Source organism: Neoarius graeffei, chromosome 20 (assembly GCF_027579695.1).
Source record: "Neoarius graeffei isolate fNeoGra1 chromosome 20, fNeoGra1.pri, whole genome shotgun sequence".
Classification (NCBI taxonomy): domain Eukaryota; kingdom Metazoa; phylum Chordata; class Actinopteri; order Siluriformes; family Ariidae; genus Neoarius; species Neoarius graeffei.
This window is the reverse complement of record NC_083588.1, coordinates 48,401,460-48,426,091: the sequence shown is the minus strand read 5'-3', so window position 1 is coordinate 48,426,091 and position 24,632 is coordinate 48,401,460. Positions and strand designations below refer to the sequence as shown.

General features: G+C 39.7%; 1 protein-coding gene across 1 annotated transcript in view; it reads right to left on the bottom strand.

Annotated features, from left to right (window-relative positions):
• LOC132869062 (uncharacterized) overlaps positions 1-24,632 on the bottom strand; it is a 47,596-nt gene that overhangs the window by 4,901 nt on the left and 18,063 nt on the right. Inside the window, exons 7-8 of the mRNA XM_060902417.1 lie at positions 12,126-12,261; positions 3,976-3,996 (exon numbers count right to left, since the gene is read on the bottom strand). Of these exons, the coding sequence (XP_060758400.1) occupies positions 3,976-3,996; positions 12,126-12,261 (157 nt within the window). The remainder of the gene's footprint in view (positions 1-3,975; positions 3,997-12,125; positions 12,262-24,632) is intronic.

The window sequence follows — 24,632 nt, the reverse complement described above, 5'->3', positions numbered from 1 at the left end:
ATGTTTCAATTAATTAACATTGTATTAATACAATATTTGTTTGTTTAGTCATGTGTTCATTTATTTGGCTTCAGAAACATGGATTAAATAAAAGGTACCGGAAGTCGTACTTGCTTACGTAACAGACACCTAGTGATATTGATTGTAATGATACTATTAATCATTATTTTCACAACAAAAACAGGAAGTAACCATGACAAAACTATGGTAAATTCAGATATCAATATAGACAATATCTCTTCTCTCCACTAGGTGGCAACACTAAACAAGTTAAAGGTGGCAAACTAAGGTAGCCTAGTAAACTAGACCCACCCGCCTAGTGGCCAAAAATATTTTTGCCTACGAGTGGCAAATATTCACATTTAGTCTGGCTTGCCAGGCTAAAACTAAGGAAGATTCATTGTGAAGCCTTCAAAGCAAAACATTTGGCATCACAATCAATTAATAATACATTACTCATTTATTTTCTCATATTATTTCAGTATTCTATAATAAGTAGACACAAATTCTTAATTATAAACATATTCTAATTTCTTCAATTCTAAAGAATGCAATTAAAGTGGCAGGATATAAATCCAAAACAAGTGTTTAAGTTTTGAAAAAGATGAAGAAAAGCATAACCATCAAACAAACATGTGCAGCTTAATTATGTGGGTTTTTTTATATGGAATTGCACCATTTTAACAACAAATAATTCTAAATAAATTCTGCAGTTTTTTTTCCCAAGAATTCCTCCAGAAAGCCATGCCTTAAAAGGAAATTTAAAGTATTACAAGCATGTCAATGAACACAAAAGGCTTTAGTTATTTAGCTATATACATACAAGGTTATACAAGGTATTGTAGTCAGTGCAACTTGACTTAACAAGTTGGAAAAAAGGTAAGGTGCTGCTGGCTCCAATGAACACATATACTGTACAATATATAAAAACTGAAAATATGCTTAATTTACACCAAGTCAGAGAGAACTTGAGGCTACTGAAATATTCCAAGCATGGCAATGTTAAACTGCCATTGGTAAAACAAAAACATGACAATGTTAAACTGCCATTGGTAAAACACACACACACACACAAAAAAAACAACTTTTGCCTAGTAAATTCAAATATCAGATATCACTGTACTGTCTGCTGTGCTACTTCCAGGGTGGAAGAGAACGCAAGGGTAGCAAAAACGAGCATTGACTACATCACAGCCAGCTAGACAAGTTTTCCGGTGGTACCAGTTCTTGTTAAAACCTCTTGAGTAGGTCCTCTCCCCCTTTGTAGACACTTGCTTGATGTTTAAATTCGGTCTAGGAGGTCCTAGCTGTTTGATTGCCGTTTTCTCCTCATTGGCACGACGACTAAAGGGAACTTCTTTCAGAGACGCTATCGTATTGTTGCACTCAACACTCGCCGCCATCTTCATAGAATGTTCACACATTTCCCGCGCAAGTTGCGTTTTCCAGCCCAAAATTATGTTCAAAACCCGCAAAAATGCACTTAAAATTGCCCAATCTGGCAACAGTTGCGCGGCGCAACAGGCGTATGACATAAGCACGCTGCTTGTGCGAGCACATAAAACCCAATAGAAAATGCATTGGGAGCATGATTTTCGAAAAAAACGTACGTACCATTACGGTCAATGGGAGATTTTGGGGCAAATCTGAACCTGACAGAAATCGCCCCAAAAGGGTGTGTCTACACCAGGCGCGACCTTAGCCTGATTGGACAATGACATTACTGTTGCCGTGGTAGTAGGAGTAGATTAAAAAAAAAAAATCTCCCTCCCTGTTTGGGAGTGCGTCGCCCAAATCGCCCCTATTAACGAGCCGCCAGTGCCCTCAAGGTAATAATATGTACTTTTTTAGGACCAAAAAGGTACATATGTTTCCAAGCAGTATATAAATGGTACAAATAAGTACCTTAGAGGGTACTGCCCCAGTGACAAGCCACTGTACCCCTAAAGGTACAATAATGTACTTTATTTTCTGAGAATATACACTACCGTTCAAAAGTTTGGGGTCACTTTGAAATTTCCTTATTTTTGAAAGAAAAGCACTGTCCTTTTCAATGAAGATCACTTTAAACTAATCAGAAATACACTCTGTACATTGCTAATGTGGTAAATGACTATTCTAGCTGCAAATGTCTGGTTTTTGGTGCAATATCTCCATAGGTGTATAGAGGCCCATTTCCAGCAACTATCACTCCAGTGTTCTAATGGTACAATGTGTTTGCTCATTGCCTCAGAAGGCTAATGGATGATTAGAAAACCCTTGTACAATCATGTTAGCACAGCTGAAAACAGTTTAGCTCTTTAGAGAAGCTATAAAACTGACCTTCCTTTGAGCAGATTGAGTTTCTGGAGCATCACATTTGTGGGGTCGATTAAATGCTCAAAATGACCAGAAAAATGTCTTGACTATATTTGCTATTCATTTTACAACTTATGGTGGTAAATAAAAGTGTGACTTTTCATGGAAAACACAAAATTGTCTGGGTGACCCCAAACTTTTGAATGGTAGTGTATATTGTGAAGTCGTTTGATGCAGTAGAATATTCCCAGAAGATAGTACCATACAGCTTTGAACACTATCATTGTAGAACATTTTTTATAGTACAGATATTAAATTGTGTAGTCAGTCATTCTTACACTGCGGATATTTTTGTCATGTTTTCACATGGCTGTCTGTCCTTGCCTATAAGGTTTAGTTTTCGACTGCTCGGAAAGCTGTTCTTTCTACGATATATCTAATAGCAATAGAAATACATACATCATAAAATATTGCACCCTCTGCATGTTATAACTGTATAACAATAAATGTATCATGTTGATGTAATTAAATAAAATGTTCTACTCTTTTTTTTTCCATTTTGTTGTAATTCTTAATTTGCTCCAGGAATTAAGCTCCCAACACATTGCTTTAGTTTATGGATTTTACACAGCAACACCACCAGGTCTTAGCTTCTTTACACTGACAGAAAAATCACGTACTCAACATTTCATGTGTGATTATGTGAATATGCAATCACGTGAAAAAATGTGTGAAGATGTTTTACCCTGAAATTGCACAATTGAATTCAAATAAAAATAAATGTACATAACACCATGTGAATAATATATGAAAAAAAGTTTTAAAAAAATTAAACCCATGCGCCTTGACATGAAATATCAGTCAAGTGAGAAAAAAAAATTATCACATATGAAACCAGAATTATGTGGGCAATTAAATGTTGAATAAATTATTTAGCTACGTATATGGGGGGAAAGCATGTTCCCTAAAAATGAAAAAAAAAGACTGAAAATAAGCAAAAATAAGTGAATAATATGGAACAAATCTCAATGTCAAAATACAAGAATCAAATGGGGGAAAAATGCATAATGTCTGAAAGAGGGTTAGGGTAACCCTCACCCAATTCAGTTGATCACTATAGTTGCACATACAGTTGACCATCAGTAAAAGTGGCCTCTTAATTTTTTCCGTAGTTGTATATGATTGTAACATATGGTAATACCTCTTTGGTAGCCACAATATTGTATGACCTCTTTTTCAACTCTGTACATGTGAATCACACTCAGTTTCTTCTTTAACATTAGACTGAAAAGATCAACACTGACACAAAGTGAAAATGCTAATGCTGGCACGAGTGTTAAATTAATATTGCATGAGAGTCAGTAAGAAGGATATAAAAACTATAACAGTATAAAAACACATGAGTGAATTTGCTGCATATGTAAAATATGCACAATACAGACTCATTCATGAAATTAAACTTCAAGGTTAACACAGTGTTGTAGTTTCGGTTCACCCGGACGCTACCTTATCATGAATCTGTTAGCTCACAAACCAGTAAATCCTCTTTAAGGTGTTTAAGGTCAGGCCTTAAAAAAAAAATCTAAAAACAATTTGCTGTGTCACCATTATTCTGCCTGAAGCATATTGCATGCATGCATGTGTGTGGGGTGTCTGTGGTTTGAATCAAGAACTTACCATCCAGTTGGGAGAGTGAGCCTAACGGAAAAAGAAGAGACAAGCACAATGTTTACAGCTCAAACAATGTCAGAGTTTTACCACTGTATGGTGACAGCTTTTGCTTTCTAAATATCACACAAGGAGCAGCCAAAATGTAGATTAAAAAAAAAAGAAAGAGAATGCTGTATTAGTGAGGTTGATTGAAAAGATTTGAGCTCTCTTAAGAATGAGTGTTAGTGCGTCAGCCAAAACAATAAATTGTCCGATTACAATTTTGAACACATCATCCATCCATCCATCCATTATCTGTAGCCGCTTATCCTGTTCTACAGGGTTGCAGGCAAGCTGGAGCCTATCCCAGCTGACTATGGGTGAGAGGCGGGGTACACCCTGGACAAGTTGCCAGGTTATCTATCACAGGGCTGACACAGAGACAAACAACCATTCATACTCGCATTCACACCTACGGTCAATTTAGAGCCACCAATTAGCCTAACCTGCATGTCTTTGGACTGTGGGGGAAACCGGAGCACCCAGAGGAAACCCACACAGACACGGGGAGAACATGCAAACTCCACACAGAAAGGCTGTCACCAGCCGCTGGGCTCGAACCCAGAACCTTCTTGCTGTGAGGTGACATTGTTAACCACTAGCCACTGTGCCACCTGAACACCTCATAAATTCTGATATTAACCAAAAACAAAACAAAATAAAAAACAATAGCCCTAGCTCATGGCAGTAAATAAGCCAGCATAGTTTTTTACTGCCTCGGACAGTTTGTGTACAGTGTCAACAAAGCAACAGATGGATATAAAAGCAGTAAAGAGTTTTAATGAGGCAAAGCTGGCAGACAAAGCCAAAACAATAGGCAAAGGCAGAGTTAACACACAGGCAATGGTCAGGCGAGACACAAACAGATTATCAGCAGTAAATACAAAGAGCAAAAATCCAAAGTACAGAGTCAAAGCCAGACTATCAGAACAATACTCAAAGGCTTGGTAAAGTCAAGCAAGGACACACTGAGTATTTACTTTGCAATGAAGCACTGTCCAATCTGTTTATATATAGTTGCGTGTTTATGTAATGAGGAACAGGTATGCATAATCAGTACTCAGGAGACTGAGAGCACCGAGGTGCAGGATGGTTGTTGTAGTCCACGGCAGCCATATTTGAAGGCCGCTGTGAATTCTGGGAAGTGTGTCTGTGAAGATTCTCAGTCATCCAGGTACATAGTAATCTGTGGTTGGTAGAAGAGAACAACTGGACTTGCTTGAAGATTCTTGAAAACGTTTCACCTCTCATCCGAAAGGCTTCCTCAGTTCTGTCTGACTAATAGGGAGTATCAGGTATTTATCCTCTCATGGATCATCATAGAATCAGAATCAGAATTCTGATGGCTGCATTGTTTCTACGCACTTTGGGGTGAGATCCCTTTGACTGGTGCGGGAGTATGAGAGGACTTCCAGAAAACTGGCAGACATCTTAGCCAGAGAGGATCGTTCATTTTTGTCAACCTGGAACGGCCATCACTGAACAGAGGTGGGTGTCTCAGCCACCTACAATGCAGCCATCAGAATTCTGATTCTGATTCTATGATGATCCATGAGAGGATAAATACCTGATACTCCCTATTAGTCAGACAGAACTGAGGAAGCCTTTCGGATGAGAGGTGAAATGTTTTCAAGAATCTTCAAGCAAGTCCAGTTGCTCTCTTCTACCAACCACAGACTCTGGAAAGTGGTGTCCTGAGTGCGAACAGGTACAGAAGTGACATATAGAATAAAGTGCAATGTCACTGACAATAAAATATTATACATTGAAAACAAAAATTCAAAGATATTTTTATGGATTATCATTTGCAACAGTTGAGTGAAAAAAATTATTTTAATTCGAGTTAAATTACAATTCCAGTCAGATTGTATACGCAACTACTTGCCTTTCAGTTTATGCACTAAAAACCTATGATACAAAGTGGACAATAGTGAACGATATATCGAGAAAAACAAAGATGTATAATGAGAAAAAAAAATTCACATTAGTTTCAATGGGCATGGAGAGCAAGCATACTTTACAATGTGCATATCCCTGCAGCTCCAAGGCAAAGACTGTATAGTTATGGCCGGATTCTTACCCAAACTGATAATCTCATTCTCATCTCATTATCTCTAGCCACTTTATCCTGTTCTACAGGGTTGCAGGCAAGCTGGAGCCTATCCCAGCTGACTACAGGCGAAAGGCGGGGTACACCCTGGACAAGTCGCTAGGTCATCACAGGGCTGACACATAGACACAGACAACCATTCACACTCACACCTACGGTCAATTTAGAGTCACCAGTTAACCTAACCTGCATGTCTTTGGACTGTGGGGGAAACCGGAGCACCCGGAGGAAACCCGCATGGACACGGGGAGTACATGCAAACTCCGCACAGAAAGGCCCTCGTCGGCCACGGGGCTCGAACCCGGACCTTCTTGCTGTGAGGCGACAGTGCTAACCACTACACCACTGTGCTGCCTTCAAACTGATAATCACAATCAATTTTTCTTTGGCTAATCAGACACAAGGTACGCCACCACACTTGCCAGAACAATTGGAGGTTAGGTGCCTTGCTCAAGGGCCCTTGAGCCAGTGCTACTGGTTCAGGGAATCAAACCAGTGACCTTTTGGTCCCAAAGCTGTTCCTCTAACCATTTGACTATGGCTTCTCCTAAAGAAGGCTGTATAGACGAGTAAAGAAGTGCCTTCATTCTGTTTTTAGTGCTTCCAAAGTACAACCCAAAATCAGAAAAGGTTGGGACAGTATGTTGGAATTGAAATTAAAACTGAAAACAATGATTTGTAAATAATCTTTGACCTATACTGCATTCAAAACAACATAGCAGCAAATTATTTGATTTTTTTTTACCTCATGAACTTTGTTCAAAATCAACACTTATTTAAATTTTTATTCTTGTATTCTTTTTATGTCTTGTAGCACATTTCAAAAAAGTTGGGGCAGTTCAACTTTACCACTTTGTAACATTGCCATTCCTTCTCACAACAGTTAAAAACTGTTTAGGGACTGAGGACACCAAGTAATGAAGCATTTCAGGTGTTATTTTGTTCCATTCTTCCTGCAAACAGATCTCAAAGTGTGCAACAGTGTGGGATCATATTTTTCATTTCAAAATTCGCTGCACATTCTTTATTGGGGACAAAGAGGACAGGCACCCTGTCCTTCCACAGCCATGCCTTTGTAAGGTGTGCAGAATGTAGGCTTGTATTGCCTTGTTGAAATATCCCTGGAAAAGATGTCATCTTGAAGGCAGCATATGTTGCTCCAACATATCAATGTACTTTTCTGCATTAATGCTACCATCACAGAAGTGTAAGTTACCTTTGTCAAGGGCGCTGACACAACCCCATACCATGACAGACCCTGGCTTTTGGACCTGTTGCTGGAAACAGTCTGGATGGTCCTTTTTATCTTTGGTCTGGAGCACACAGGTCCTCCAAAAAAGACCTTGAATACTGATTCCACAATACACGTTTGACCACAATACATGTTTCCACTGTGTGATGGTCCATCCCAGATGCCACTGAGCCCAACGGCACTTCTGTACACAGTTAACATAAGGCTTCCTTTTTGCACAGTAAAGTTTTAACTAGCATTTGTGGAGGTAACTCCGTATTGTAGAGCTTGACAAAGGTTTGCCAAAGTAATCCCGACCCCATGTGGTTATATCAGCTATAGATGAATGACGGTTCTTGATGCAATGCTGTCTTAGGGATCAGCACTCACAGGTGTTCAGCTTAGGCTTGTGCCCTTTATGGACCAAAATTCCTTCAGATCCTTGAATTGTTTAAGGATATTATGCACTGTAGAGGGTGAAATATCCAAATCCCTTCCTATGCTTCTTTGAGGAACGTTATTTTTAAACTTTTCAAGAATTTTCTCATTCATTCATTGACAAACTGGAGAGCCTCAGCCCATCTTTGTTCCTCAAAGACTAGGCCTTTCCTGGATACTGATTTTGTACCAGATCATAATTACAGTCACCTGTTTCGAACCACATCGTTATGTAATTATTTTACCTCATTACTAGCCCTAAATAGTCCCCATCCTCACTTTTCTTGGAACATGCTGCAGGCCTGAAATGCAGGATTGGATGTATATTAACAGATTAAATGAAGTTTACCAGACAAAACATGAAATATCTTGGGTTCACACTGACTGCAATGAAATACAAGTCAAGGTAAATTTAGAAATCACTGCTTTTGTTATTTGCATTTTCCATACCATCACAGCTTTTTCTGATTTGGGGATGTACTCGAATTTAACAATAATATTTCAATCCACCTCATATTCAGGCCCGGCGCCATGGGGGGGGCGAAAGGGGGCATCGCCCCCTCATGGCTACAGCCCCGCCCCCTCAATGGAGACTCAGATCACTTAATTGTTTTCTTATGAAAATATAATGTATTATAGACGTATTAATAATTTGCATTTTCAAATACGAAATATTAAGTGGTTGCGCATTGCACAAAAATACATTTCACATAAATCACTACTAAAACTGGCACGGTAGAACAAATCTGATTGGTTGTTATGATTCTTATGTTGCAATCGTAGAATTCAAGTGTATTAAGGTAGGATTATTTCAAAAAGCCTGAATATAATATTAACCCTGTTTTAGACATATGTATCAATCCTAACTACTGGGGACTACTAGTTATTGTGGGTGTATGTGTGAAATGCTGACACAGCCGCGCACACACAGACCTATGATAAGGACAAGGGGAGGGGTCGTGCGGGCGGGCGGGGGTTTTACATGTACACTTACAAGTGCACTGTCTCTGCAATATCCTGTAATATGCAGTCAGTTTACGGGAGTAGTCTTTCCCCCACCGAATTAAACGAATTCAATCACAATGTTGTGAATCCATTTTCTTTCTTTGTAGGCTAAGTTTATCTCCGTTTATGTTGGTGTGTGTGTTCATATATGGTCCGCTTTGTGCGCAAATAGCGTAAGAATATGTGTCGTTGACGTCACCCCCCATGCAACGGGGGTGAAAATTCATCACTTCAGAGTGTTTAGTCCCCTACACGCCTAAACTGGGGTCACGGATTAAGTGGTTAGCGTTGACTCGGTGCGAGTCAGGAAGGCTATTACTGGTGCAGCTGCGGGGTCTGTTGATTTTTTTAAATTATGATTTTGGCCGCCGAGCCAAGTACCTTAGACTTGCATTGACATTTTGTTTTCATGCCGCGGAGCTATTTGTATGTATTTTTAATGTAAAGGACTTGCCTGTAGGTTTGTGTGTGTTGTTTTATGTTTGGCATCTTTCCGGTTGTACCGCGTGTCTGTGAGAAAACTGGAGGGGAGGGTTAACAGGTGGGCACGGAGGTTGATAAAGCGCAAATGCCCTGGTAATATGCCACATGATTTTCCCGTACTAAAGCAACATTCGGGGCCGTGGTTTTGTGGTTGGCGCAGTTAATTGTTTGAAACACGTTGTCAGACCGCCATCACTACTACACACTATATGAAAAATATTTGCCCCCTTGCGATTTCTAATTGCCCCCTTAGTAAACTGTTCCTGGCGCCGGGCCTGCTCATATTAGACAGATTAATGCAAAATACTTCAGGAGGAAATCACAATTTTTATCTCTTCTTCTTCAGTGTTACAGATTGTTTGGATGTATTTTTGTCTTTAACATGTCTTCCCTTAAACTGTAGTAAAAAAAAAAATCAAAAACAGAAAATGTCCATTTCACTGTTTTTCTCCACTTCTGCCCAGGGGATTACCTGAAATTTAAAGTGCTAGTTTTACGAAAATGACATCATAAAATCCCAGATTTTCTGTGTGTGATATGTTCAAATAGGTTGTAAAGTTCACCGATAAATAAACATTTTTTCAAAAAAGATATTTTTTGCGTCTGAATTCTGTTCCAAAAATCACTAAAAGCTTGTCCGCCATTGTCAGATCGCAGAGATTTACAGGTCAGTGGCGCTGCATGTGTGACGTCATATGTGCCACTGCCTTGTTTTGTGTCCACACTGACTCTATAGTATTCTCTGCAATGGCATGCATTCCTGATTCTTTTGAAAAAGACAACAAAAGCTACAAGGGGGATGGTACACAAGTGTCATAATAATAATTATATTATTTTATAATTTTAATACTTTTATTTTAGGTGCATATAGGGAATATTGAGTGCTGTTTTAGGCACACCAGATCCATTACATTCTTAGGAATGCAATGAATTTGAAGTCAGATTAAATAAAGGAAATTTAAGAAATAGCACAAATAAAGAAAACCTGTATATGTACCTGCTGAAACAGTGATTGGAGAATCAACCATAGTTTTAAATGTATTCACCCAGTTGCTCTAATTGACTTGTATTTGTGTTTCCTTTTCTTACGTTACAGCCTTTTAATTTTGGACCGCAGAGCTTTCTTATCTGATTTCGGAGTTAGAAAGTTACTGTATCACACTATAAATTAGAGGAAAGAGGTGGAATTGATGACATGGGCTGTCTTGTAAAGTCTGGAGTGAGAGTTGCAAAAGTACTTGAATGAGAGGGTGGAGTTGTAAAAGTCTTTTATGGTTGCAGAGATACAGTGATTTTAGTAAAAGTCAATAATGGCAATTGTGCGCTGACCCCCCACCACCACCTCTACCTAACATAGCATAAAATAGAAAGGGTCTACATGGTCCTAATTGGTACTGTTAGAACCAGAAATGGTTATAGTTTTATGAGTAACTTAGTTTTGGAGGTTAATCCTGGCTGCTGCGCACAATGCATATGGCGCAACGCATCACCCACTTCTGCTGGCTCCAGCACTGAAAGTGAATGTGCCTAACACAAGCTTGACACTTACTGTGCAGTGAGCTCTTTGGGATGGTGCTTCTGACTTTTGTTTCCAGATCGTAGCAACTGCTCCGCGTACCAGACATCGCTCAAATCCTTCTAGGTGAATTTGCCTTGCAAATTTATCTTTTTCAAAATGTATGGAGCAGACACCAAACCATCCTGTCGGCTTGAAGTTACCTCTCTTGGTCTGTACAAATCAAACCCATTCATTCCGTAAGTGTCCTGCCGACTTTGGGCTATAATGGATCGAAATTCCGCTTTTTTAAATCGGCTACACTTGAACAGCCTTGAATGACACACCTCTTAGGAGGCATGCTTTGGTTTTAGTTTTGTTTTGGAATAAAAAAAATCGTTAAAAACGTGCTACACTTTGCAAAGCAGATGAAGCCAGAAATGCCGCAAACTTTCAAGCGTTGCGCATATGACATCACTTCATTTGAATTAACAATAACTTACCAGGAATACATTCGTGTAATGGCGGACTCAAAGAGTCAAACTTTACCAGCTAAATAGAACATGTTCCCGGTCTTGTATTAAAATAAAATTTAGACCGTAAACTATTTAACATGTCTAGTGTTATAAGATACAATTTCCAGGGGTGATGTCATTTTCGTAAGACTAGCATTGAAGAGGGCTTAAGTCTCACAAACTTGTCACAACTACATCATGCGATATATCCATGAAAAGCTTGTTTCCTGATATAAATGTCACTTTGTCATTATGCGATACAGAATTTCCTTTATAAACCTTATAAATTACACTACTAGAACAGACACACATTAATCCATATTGTAACCAAAAATCCGGGTTTCACCTGAATTCGTGAAATTTTATATGCTCATTTTTATCCCTGTTTAAAAATATATATTAAAGGATATAAATCTTCTGTTGGTTTTATGTTTCTATACTAAAAATAGCACAAAGAATGGTGCATGCTCGTTTCTTGATTAAACAAAAAACAAAAATGATTTTCCAACAAACAGTTCTGCAGCAATCGTTCTTTTGAGAGCATCTTCACTGTGACAAATATTTTAATTCTTACAACAAACATCAAAAGACTAGATTAGCTTGATTAAGGATGCATATTTAATTAGAAGAAACCTCGTTTGAAAAAAAATGAATGTAGATTTTTGTCCCAATACAAAATAACACTTGGCAACAAACTAGCAATTCTGCTAGTTATTGTTTTAAAAGAAGAAAATTGCCCTTTTTGCTTGTAATGTTTTGCTTTAAATATACTGTAATATATTGAAAATATGAGAGATTACATGTAATACTCATTAGTACCAGCATTTTCTTTAGACGTACCTGTAGCATTAAGGAGTAGAGCACATACAACACACACGACTTTCTGCAAATAAATATCCATGATCTCATGTCTCCTCTGGTTTAAGGTATTCTTCCTTCTCTTGATGTCGTTTGTCTCAGCAAAAAGAAATGTCCTCTTTGCCATATTCAAAACGTATGTAAACTGTAACCTCCTCTACCTGTGTCACATGTTTACACTTCTTCCAAAGAGGCTGCTACCCATATTGAACTAGAACTAGTTCCATCTACAGGTTCGAATTACTAGGATGGGCAAAACTGAGCTCAACATTGAAGAATAATACATCAAACAAACAATGAAACATATACAGTCAAGGACAAAGGTTTACATACACCTAGATTAAGGACATTCAAATTCAGTTTCTCATAATTCCATAACTTCCTGTGTTAAGTCAACTGAGGTATCTATTTTATTGATATTAGAGGTCTTTTCAAATGAATGTGATGAATGTCTTTATTACGACTTTGCAAAAAACATGCTAGTCATATGAAAATATTTACAATGAAATATGAAACAATAAGTAATAATAAATGCATACATATTTAAAATAAAGCTTTAAAATATTTACATTTACAAAGCTAACTTATATTGAAAATGTAATCTGTTAAAAAAGCAAGACTTAAAACAGATTGTGTTTTCAATAATAGCTATAAATAATTGCTAACAGCCAGATTTAGTTCCACTTTTATTGACCATATCAGCTTTTCAGTGGGTCAAAAGTTTACATATGCTTTGTGCAGCATTTTACATTTACACGACTTAATTAATGCCCTTTTCATAGTGAATTGCAGAAGTGCTACTTCCTGATACCTTTTAGCTAGATCACTGATTAAGAATAATATCAGTCTAAAGCTCTGTTGGGGAGGTAGTATAATAAGAGAAGCAGACAGACAACACATTTTTTAAATAAAGTGCTAATTTAAGTATGGTATTTGGTGACATTGCCTTTTAATTTGTTTAGCTTGAATCAAAAACTTGTTTTCCCTCATTCCTTGCTCAGACACACATTTTCAGTTCAGCCTGCAAGTTTTCAAGGGGATTCAGGTCAGAGCTTTGTGATGGCCACTCAGGAACTTTCCCTTTGTTGTCCTTAAAGGAGATACACAGAACCATGGCCTCACTTTTTGTTTATAAATGCCTTGAGACCTCAAGAATGGCATAGGAATAGTTTTAAGCATTAACAATAAATCTAATATAGTAATTTTTATGATTAAAATGATTCATATAGGTAGCGGTCTGAGTGAATGACCTTGACATCTGTGATGTCACCGCAGGAAGGCTATCGGTCTCATCGCCATTTCCGCTGTACTAAAACACAGAGCTGACTGCAACTTCGAGCTTCCATTTTGAGCTAATTTATCACCATGCCACGTAGATGTGTTGCTGGCGGGTGCAGCAACACAACAGAAGGTGGATTTACATTGCATTCATGGCCCAAGAATGTTCAAACTGCAAAGATTTGGACGTGTTTTGCAAGAAGTTCACAGGCACATTGGGCACCTACGAAGTGGTCTCTCCTCTGCTCTGCACATTTTACTGAAGACTCGTACGAGACCTCTGATCTGTTGAGGAGCATTGGCTATACCAGGGCTTTTCAAAGTGTGGGGCGCGCCCCCCCGAGGGGTGCCAGAGTTCTTCAGGGGGGGCGCAACGTGAGAGACAAAATGGATCGATTTTTAGTACCTAAAGCTACAGGGAGTGAGGAGACGGCCAAGCAAAAAACCAGAGCCTCCAGGATGTTGCGATTTGCAACTTCAGCGCAAATTCAACCAATCCCCGCGAATTCAGGGCGGTGTTGCAATTATATCCAATCACCGCAACTTTCCCGCAAATTTGACCAATCGTTGGCGTCGTCTTGAGGTGACGTCGACAAACTACCTTCCGCCTTACTTCCGGATGTCTATGTTCAAGAGAAGCAGCATGCGCGCAGTGTTGCCAGATTGGCGGTTTCAAGTGCATTTTGGCGGGTTTTGAATATATTTTGGACTGGAAAACGTCAGCAGTATCTAGCAACATTGCATGATGTGCGAGTCAGTGTTTATGTAGGCTTAAATTCTGTTACTGAAAGTGTGTTATGTTTACAGTGAAGGACTGTGTGCACTTTATTTTTTTTTTTACTTAATACAAGAAGTTAATGGATGCCAACATTTTTGCCAAAATGGTATTTTATTTTCCATTGTTTAGGCAGCTTCAGCATCATACTGTGAGATTCTGTTCAAATTGTTTTTTTTCTTCTATGAAGCCTGAGCCATTTATTTTATTCGTTTATAATTATTGCTTAATTTAGTCTTCAGGAGAGACTGCCTGCACACAGTACTAGTATTAATAGTTTTTTTTTCTTACATGAAAGCTGAGGCATTTATATTATATTTTAAGGTAACTTCATGTTGTGCTGTGAGGTTCTATGCACTTTAACTTTTGAACCAACAGGTGCATTTGGATAAGTAAAGCCTATTTTTCTGCATTTTTGTAGTCCTGGTAATCATTTATATTGGTAAAGTTGTTTATAGGACCATTTCTCAGTGTCTTTGTTTTTTTAATCAATAGTTTTTCAGTAATAACTTAATATTTAACATATCACTCAATTTTAATCACAAAAAGAGAAAATCGCAACAATTTCTCGCAACTTTCACTTCCTCCCGCAATGTAATCGCAACAAAAACCTAAACACCGCAACTTTCATCGCAATTTTTTTGGAAACCCCCGCAACAGACATTTTAGCCTGCAACAATCACAAAAAAGGCCCGCGGAATCCTGGGGGACTGGAAAAAGAAGGAAGTATGACCACGATTATTTAAAGTTTGGATTTTCATGGACTGGATCTGAAGATGCTCCACTGCCACAGTGTGTTGTCTGCCAAGAGGTGCTAGCTAACGATGCTGTGAGATGTTTAAAAAGATGTTTTAAAAAGCACAGATGTTTAAAATGTGCAAAAGAAAAAAATAATGTGTACAACAACCATTTTTTTTTAAATACGAATGGAACATTAAGTATAGCAACAACAAAAATTGGAAGGGGGGGCGCTGTTGTTTATTTGCTCTCCGAGGGGGGGCTCACTCTCCCACACTTTGAAAACCCCTGGGCTATACCGTAAGCCCGTATTGAAAGAGGGTACAGTACCAACAATTATAAGAAAAGAAAACTACAAGAAAAGGAAAGTAAGTTCAATTGCACCGGAATGTGAGCCAAGGGTTGTTGCTAAAACTTGGGATGGAACGGAACGGGACGTGACATATCGCTCAGGCAGTGACCTCCCCGCGGTTGTTGCTAAAACCGGTGACCTCCTGTCCTGAGTTTTAGTAATTGCCTGAGCCGAGCAGTAATGGCGGAGTACTCGGTATGGAGAAAATGGAGAATGAGTGGACCAGTCGTCAGATTTCTCCGCTGGATATGCTTGCCTCAGCAGCAATATCTCACCCTTACGTGGAAGAAGCGAATGAACGGAGAACTGAACGAACAACTGAAAGTCAGATTGGTTCAAAACAATTGGCCACAAGGTCGGCCTTCAAGAAGCGAGAACACAGACGGGTAAGACGCGACTCTGATTTGGATACAAAGCAACAAAAACAATAACAACACTCGTTGTTTACCTGCATTTAGATTAATAAATGTAACTTGTATTGTGTTTAAGTTACCAGTATAAGAGTATTTGCTTCAGAATGTGATTGTCTCAGTTCATCTGATTATTTAATTAGCCTTTTACGGTACGTTTTATCAGTGAAAATGCATGCATGTACATGTCTGTTGCATAAGTTATAATACCCATCCTGTTTTAATGAGAGTCAATCCACAATCAGTGAAGTCAAATCAGTCTTAGTTGAGCAAGTCGGTAACGGTATTTCTTACTTTAACCATAAATTTTTATTTATATGACTTTGGTCTATAGCTGTAAAAGGCCTCGGTCTTAAAACCGGTTACCGCTGTGACATCACTCAGGGCTGGCTGGCTCAGCGGGGCAGCTCGAATGCCAACTTTGCGGTCGATTTTAACTCTCAAAAATACAACTATATATATTTTTCTTCCCATTTGTGCAGCATACGAGAGTAAAGGATAGAGATACTATCCCTTCAGAAATGTATTTAAAAATAAAGTTTTTGCGTATCTCCTTTAAATATTTTGTTATAACTTTGAAGGTGTGCTTAGGATTATTGTCCTGCTCAAAAAACTCAGTTGCAACTAAAGTTTTAATTTTCTGGCTACTGTCTTGAGGTTCTGCCTCAGTATTTCTACATAATCCTCATTCCTCAGGATGATATTTCAGATTGAGAGTGTGCTGTGCATGTTTTGTCTGCCACTTATCGCAAGAGCTTTTTCTTTTCTTTTCTTACTGTGTTTTCATGTTTGATGTTTGTTTGTTTTCTGGGCGGCACGGTGGTGTAGTGGTTAGCGCTGTCGCTTCACAGCAAGAAGGTCTGGGTTCGAGCCCCGTGGCCGCGTGGGTTTCCTCCGGGTGCTCTGGTTTCCCCCACAGTCCAAAGACATGCAGGTTAGGTTAACTGGTGACTCTAAATTGACTGTAGGTGTGAGTGTGAATGGTTGTCTGTGTCTATGTGTCAGCCCTGTGATGACCTGGCGACTTGTCCAGGGTGTACCCCGCCTTTCGCCTGTAGTCAGCTGGGATAGGCTCCAGCTTGCCTGCGACCCTGTAGAAGAGGATAAAGCGGCTAGAGATGATGAGATGAGATGTTTGCTTTCTGTTTTAATGTTTTGCTGCTTTTGTCCCTTTGTCTACTGGTTGCCGGTTGTGTCGTAGCTCTCGACCCAGCCTTGAGTGTCAGGTTACCCAGGCCTTGATCTGCCATGAATAACGTGTGTCCTACTGCTCACTATGGATTACAGAGTGCCTGTTGTTCTTGTCGACGTTGGAACTGTCCAGTAATCTGTGATCTGGGAGTCTCCGCCGGAATTTTTTTTTTAATGGCATTCATGTGCAATTTCCAAGCATTTCAGCTTATTTTTATGACATTTATATTGGTATCAAAACCTGCAGGTGGATCGTGTATCTGTTGACAGTTTATAACAGCACATATTTAGTGACAGCACCGAGCAGTGTTTATTTTGATGGGGCAACGACCTTGACATTTGATAAATCACACGTTAGTCTTAAATCAATACAGACATTAGGCACTTATAGGCCTACACAAGAGTCTATCAGATGCAGATCTAGATTTTAGATACATTAAAAAACTGGGATATTTCCAACATATGAATCTCTTTACAAGCCAAGAATATGAAGGGAAATTTAAGCATGAGGCCTGGATCTTGCAGAAACGGTGGTGTAGTGGTTAGCGCTGTCGCCTCACAGCAAGAAGGTCTGGGTTTGAGCCCCATGGCTGATGAGGGCCTTTCTGTGCGGAGTTTGCATGTTCTCCCCGTGTCCGCGTGGGTTTCCTCCGGGTGCTCCGGTTTCCCCCACAGTCCAAAGACATGCAGGTTAGGTTAACTGGTGACTCTAAATTGACCGTAGGTGTGAATGTGAGTGTGAATGGTTGTCTGTGTCTATGTGTCAACCCTGTGATGACTTGGCGACTTGTCCAGGGTGTACCCTGCCTTTCGTCCATAGTCAGCTGGGATAGGCTCCAGCTTGCCTGTGACCCTGTAGAACAGGATAAAATGGCTAGAGATAATGAGATGAGAAAGTTTTGCCTGGCTTATCTTTCACAGGCTGTATAGATGGAATTGCAAAAGACCACTCTTTATTAAACTTCGTTTTTGAATACATGTGCTTTCTTTTCTTTGGTGTACTTGTACTTGGTCCGTCATGATCTGACATCATTATACAAATGACTGATCATGTACATGAGATATAAATTATACAGTACAGATCAATAATGATAAAGGTTAACTTACATATGTACATGTATGCAATGACAGCAGCTGTCATATGTCTGTAGGCTTGTGAATTCGTGGGCCCTGTGAAAGCAATTGGAAAATTTCAGCATTTGAAATGCCAAAAAGCAGTTTCGGAAGTGGTCAAGTAGTTCATTCATCACTTGTTAGCATGACTGGGAAGGTGCCCAATCAACTAACCCCATACATACCAGAAGATGTACAGGCCCTATACGTGTGTGTGTGTGTGTGTGTGTGTGTGTGTGTGTGTGTGTGTGTGTGTGTGTGTGTGTGTGTTTAATAATCTGTTAATTGGTCCAAAAACACTTATTGGCAAGTTTAAGCTTAGAATATATACATTTAGGCATTGCCTGAAAGCGGAGCTCCCAGTGAGTGTAAAATGTGTAAGTAAATAATCCCATGTTATTTAAAAAAAAATCAAATTTAAAATAAGTACTGGGTAAAAATAAAATAAAAGATACAAATTTCATTGTCTGGCAGTCAACTGTTTATGGGATACATTGCCTTGCACTTATGATCAGATACCCTACAGTCACAAAAGCCATCAAAAATCAGGTTGATATATTACCATATGCTCTTAAGTATGAAGCTTCACTCCACTATAAATCCTGATAGATCACTGACATTACTCTTTAGATTTTTTTTTTTGATGTAGGTTTTTTCATGTCATGGCAGGTCAGACAGTTTGAATATTATTTTGCAAGTCTGACCCACCAGATATGGTTCACTTGGGAGGTCTGCTTTACATGTTCATACTCACAGTTGTGACAAGTTTACATACACCGATATGAATGTTATGGCAATTGTAGGTGCTAAAAAAGCAACTGGACTCGCTTGAAATCCTTGAAGACGTTTCACCTCTCATCCGAAAGGCTTCTTCAGTTCTTTCTGACTAGTGAGGAGTTCCAGGTTGTCATGGTCCTACCTGTGGGATTCTCTCTTCAGGTAACATCTCCACTCAGCATTATCAGCCACGCCCGCTCTCACTTCCTCTTATTAACTTTCAGTGACTGTCATTGGCTGTTGCCGATCACCTGCTTCCCCCCTGTGTGTATTTAAGCTGCAGTTCTCCCTAGCCTCAGTGTCAGATCGTCTGCAACTTCCAGCGTGATAACCTGCTCTGTGTTCCTACTACTCTGACTCCTGATGATATTCTGTTCTGTCTGACTCTGTCTGCTCTCCAGCCCCGGTAACCTGATCTGCCTTCTGTCCTGTCGACTCTGCCTCTCCTGTACCTTCGCCTGATCTCCAGCTTGCCCAGCCCTGCTGCTCGCCTGCCTCTCCATCAGCCTGGTGTGAGCAGCCCTGCCTGGAGCCCTACTCTTTAGCCCCGGTAACCTGACCCTGCATTTCTGTCCCCTATCTTGCTATCTGATCTGTGACTCTGTGTTCCAGCTTGCTCATTAATTCCAGCCTGCTGAGGGACTACTGCTGAGAGACTGCCTGTAAACCCAAGTGCTATCAGCCTACAGCCACACCTCTCTGACAATGCCTGATCCTGTCTGATCTCAGAAGCTAAGTAGGGTCGGGCCTGGTCAGTACTTGGATAGGAGACCTCGGACGTCACCAGCCATCCCTGCCTCTCAGTCCTCCTGCCACTGAACTTCACACACACATTCTCCCAACTCCCTTTTAAACTGTGGTTTGAGTGCATTTGATCTCCTCTCCTGTCTGGTCCTTGACACCAGGTATTTATCCTCTAGTGGACCAAAAGCAACCCTAAGGAGAGTCATGAGGTCACATGGGTTGTTGACCCTCTCAATCACCCTGTAGGTTGTTAGGGTCCCTGGAGCAGGGCTTTACATTAGCACCCGCCCACCTGCCAAATGCGGGTAAAATTCGGCTTTGGCGGGTAATGACTTTAGTCCCACTAGCCACTTTGGCGGGTGGTTTATTCTGTGGTATGACAATATATTTTAATTGTAGTTTTCTCTGAAGGCATCTGATATAATAAATGCATTGCAATGTAATATTACGCACCTACAACTCCCACAAGCACCTGCATAAACATTCTGACACAACATGGTAGAATTGTTTAGAACATTCGTTAACGGCTCAGATAAAATCAGTGATATGGTAACCTGCGGTTAATGAACGAAGCAACAAAGTTGCTGACGACTGACAAGCACACTATGTGGCGGCATATCGCTGGAGTTTCAAACCCTGCTGCTCAGGGAAAAAGGGGCAGAGATAAGCAGGGCCGGAGGCAGCATTTTAAAATCACCGAGGTTCGTGATGCGCAAACCGCGCACTGAAAAATGTTTGACATATTTAAATGAGCGGGGTGAATTACACGCCACACAAGAGATCTATTCCTGAAATTACTTTTAATGGTGTTTGAACTGAATATCATCAGTTTTGAAAAAAAAAAAATCATGTATGTGGCAAGAGTAAGAATAAATTAAGCTTGTTTAATGGTTTGATCTGGCCCAAGCAATGAGGACAAAAGATACCCTAACCATGTAGCCTATGTAACTAAGATACATTAACAATGTAGCATCTGTTACACCTACACAAAAAAAAATTCTGGGAAAAAAAATCAGTATACAGTACACCACCATGTTTTAGGCAAAGTTATCCAAGGCAAACATAGGTTGAAACTTTCCACTCTATTGCTTTGGCTTATCGAATGATTTATTTTTAAAATCACAAACAAGGTAGGCTACAACTGCGCTGCTTCGAAAATGTAAATTTAACAGCTTGATGAAAGTGCGCTGATGGTTACCATGGAAACCCCGTGTCTCCTGCACTGCGTTCCTCCCCCAAGTCGCGCGCTCATTTGCTTTTGTGTTCTTGGTCTCAGAGCCGCGCGCATGAAACAGACACAGAAGACAGAATCAACGTTTAACATAATTAACAATGCACTTTTTACGGAGACATTTTAATGTTCTTTATTTTTTTAATCCAGTTGAATATTTAGCCTACAAATGTATTTTCAGCTCTTAAAAATGACCGAGGTCCAGACCACGGGGGCCTCAGAGCTGGCTGCGGCCATGGAGATGAACAAGACACTAATAGGAAGATAAGACAGTTCAATGACAAATGGAATTTAGGGCGAGATTGGCTAGCTCATAGCAAAACCGAAAATACCATGTACTGCAAAGACTGTAGAAAGTCTGGCAAAGACAGGCACCAGTAATTTTAAACTCGAAACTATAAAGGACCACGAAAAGTCAAATGCACACATCGGTACTATCACATCAAAACAGGCGAAGACGGCTGGTTCACTACAGGACAGCATTGCTTTCAGTCCCTGGCTGTCATGAAGTCGGCTGAGCTGGAGAGGATGGAGCTGCTGTTTAGAAATGTTCACGCGATTGGAAAGAAGTTGATCCGCCCCAGCTATCAACTTATGGCCTGCTGGAAGCCTCAGGTCACGAAGACCATTTTTCATGGACCATTCAGACTTATCTGATGATGAATGTCATGAGGACATTTAATGTCTCTCTCTACACATGTTCACACTCACTCACTCACTCACTCATTCACTATTAATAGATTATGCATAATAATACTTGATAATACACATAATACTTGCATATCAAAACATCAAATGTTTTTCAATGATAAATGCTTTGAATTGGACTTTTAATATTAGAATCAGTTCAGTTGTACTGAATGTTATTTTTCATATTATACAATATTTCATATTGTAAGGGGCTTGAATTTGAGTTCAATAAACAGAATACTCTGTTTATATTTTTGTCTGAATTGGTTGCATGTTTTCATATAGGGAGCTACCTTAACTGCACTGAATACTTGAGTGCTACTGTAGAGATACATTATATGCTGCCATTCATAATTAAATCTAGACCTTCCGAACTTTAACGTATCATGCTGAAGAAAAAACTGCGATTTCCTGGCAACAAAATTGTGGCTAGTGAAAAGGCTGAATGGCTAGTGACTTGGGAAAACCACTAGCCACAGTGGCCGGTGAGCAAAAAAGTTAATGTAAAGCCCTGCCCTGGAGATGGAGTGTGAAAGGTGTTAGCAGGCTAGAGGGTCGTTAGGGTGATCTGTGAGTTGTTGGCTCTCTGCCATCATGTGATTCATTGAAGTCAGCTGAGTCTTGGTGTGGATGTGTATTGAGGTATTTCACCTGATGTCACAGGGTCACGTGACGCCCCGGTGTCCGCCATTTTGAACGTCAAGCTACATACTAACGCTGCAGACAGAGAGGGAGAACCGGCTTGAAAAAAAACGTGTTACAGACACCTAGAATAGATTAATTTGTCAGTAAGCACTCTATAAATAACCATGGTGTTTGCTTGTTGTGCTGTGGGCTGCCACAACAGACAGGGACAGCGTGCAGGACGCTCCTTTTACCGGTTTCTAGTGATGGGAATTTCGGCTCTTTTTCAGGAGCCGGCTCTTTTGGCTCTTCTTACTATAAAGAGCCGGCTCTTTCGGCTCCCAAATGGCTCCTGAGATTTTATTTTTGATTTAATTGCTGCAATTAACTAGTTAATTAATTACATTATTTATATTTTATCAATAGGATGTTTTCCATTTTATTTTTTAGTTTTTGTAGCCATTGTAAAGCTTTGTAAAGTATAGCAGTGTAACAATGTTCTAGCTATAGAAATAAAACTAACTTACCAATTAATAAATTATTTTCTCACAAACATAATGCAGAACTGTGTTATATTACCAATATAAAATACACAGCTGATTTTCCCCTCCTCAGGTGCCTCACAGACTCCTCTCCCCTGCGCTCCACAGCTTTAAGCATTACACCAATTTTCCTATTTTTGCAGCTGTGAATGACATCAACCAAAAAAAGTAGGCGTACACCATGCTACTTTTTTTCCTTTGAATGGTAATAGACAACACAAATACGCAATCAGACAGCAACTTTTTTTGTGAAAGTCTCTCTCTCTCTGAGTCACCTAAGGACAAAAAAATAATTCGGCTCCCACCGAAGAGCCGGCTCCCGTCGTTCACTTCAAAGAGCCGGCTCTTTGAACCGGATCGTTCGCGACCGACACATCACTACCGGTTTACTACTGACCCAGACAAGAGGGATTACAGCTGTGAAAAGACAGGATTGGGAGCCAACAGAATACTCCAGACTTTGCAGTGATCATTTCATTTCAGGTTAGTTTATCAGTTAACGCAATTTTGATAAAATATATAGCAAAAAGTAAATGGGTCAGTGTTTGTTAACCCATCTGAGCAGTGAAACAAGGCAGTGTTAATTTGTCTAGGGTTGCATGTAGCAGACATCAGACATAAAACGCAATAACAGGCTAGAAAGAAACGGGACACAGAAATAAACAGGGAAATTAAGTAAAAAGAAAGAAAGAAAGAAAGAAAGAAAGAAAGAGAAAAAAAAAGAGCGCAGATCTCCAAACACATGAGAAGCCTATCTTACGCACATATCACGCGGACTCCACACACGCATCGCGTCTGAAGTCATAACTCATCAGGGGAAATCGTGTCCGCATTGGCATGTTCAAAAAACAACCTCGCGTCAACAATGATACCACACGCAAGAAAAAGAAAAAAAAACAGGCTACTCAACAACCAACCTGGCAGCAGCAGTCGTTGTCATGTAAACACAACACTTCGGATATGCAAATGCTTCCCGTTACACACAATTGCTATGTCAATAAACATCATTTTGCCAATATTTTAGAGACCCCCCAACATTTCCCAAATCATGTTTTCAAAGGATCTCATGTCTGTTTCAGGGGATCTCGGATCCCCCGAGTAACAAGACAGTGTTGTGAACATAGCCTACCTTGTACCGTTTCAAACTGCTGGGGTCATCCTTCATCAAACTGTTGACTTCTGTCGACAACCTTGGCTCCATACCAAGGCTGGGTACAGTGTTTGTGATAAAAGACAGATCCAATTTAACACGAATCACAGCTTACTTTCTTGTTAAAATGTGCAAAGGTCTCCACCATCTCATACCGCCTTGCACTGAAGGACTTAAGCGTGCCGTCCAAAATGGCTGCATCACGTGACTTGGTCACATGGGTGAAATACCTCAATCCAGTTTTCTGGGAAGTGTGCCAAGGACTGCATTGTAAGTTGATAAGTGGTGTCAGACCACCTCCTCTGTTCAGTAATGGTCGTTCCAGGTTGATGAATATGGCTTCTTTTACTCCTCTTTCTTTGAACTTTTTCTGTTTCAGTATGATTGTATAACATACATCTTTAATTTAAAAAAAACTAACAAAAAAAACAAGAACAGATTGTGCACAGGTTTTAATTTATTTTGGGTTTTCTGAAATTAACACAGGATTAAAATTATAGATACCATAGCAGTCAAAAGTTTGGACACACCACATATAATGGTTTTTCTTTATTTTTATTAATTAAAAGACACTTCAAGTCTTAAAGTAATGATGAACTGTCATTTCCGTAGTTGAGTGATTTGTGACATAATATGGATTACTACAGTTGTGTAATAGGACTATTTACTGTATTTTTTATCACTATTACTAATACTATTACTATTTACTGTTTGATCTCAAACGCATTAAGAAGGCAAGAAATTGCACTAATTAACTTTTGACGAGGCACACGTGTTAACTGAAAAGCATTCCAGGTGACTACCTCATGAAGCTGGTTAAGATGATGCCAATAGTGTACAAAGTGTCAAGATAAAAGCTGGCTACTTTGAAGAA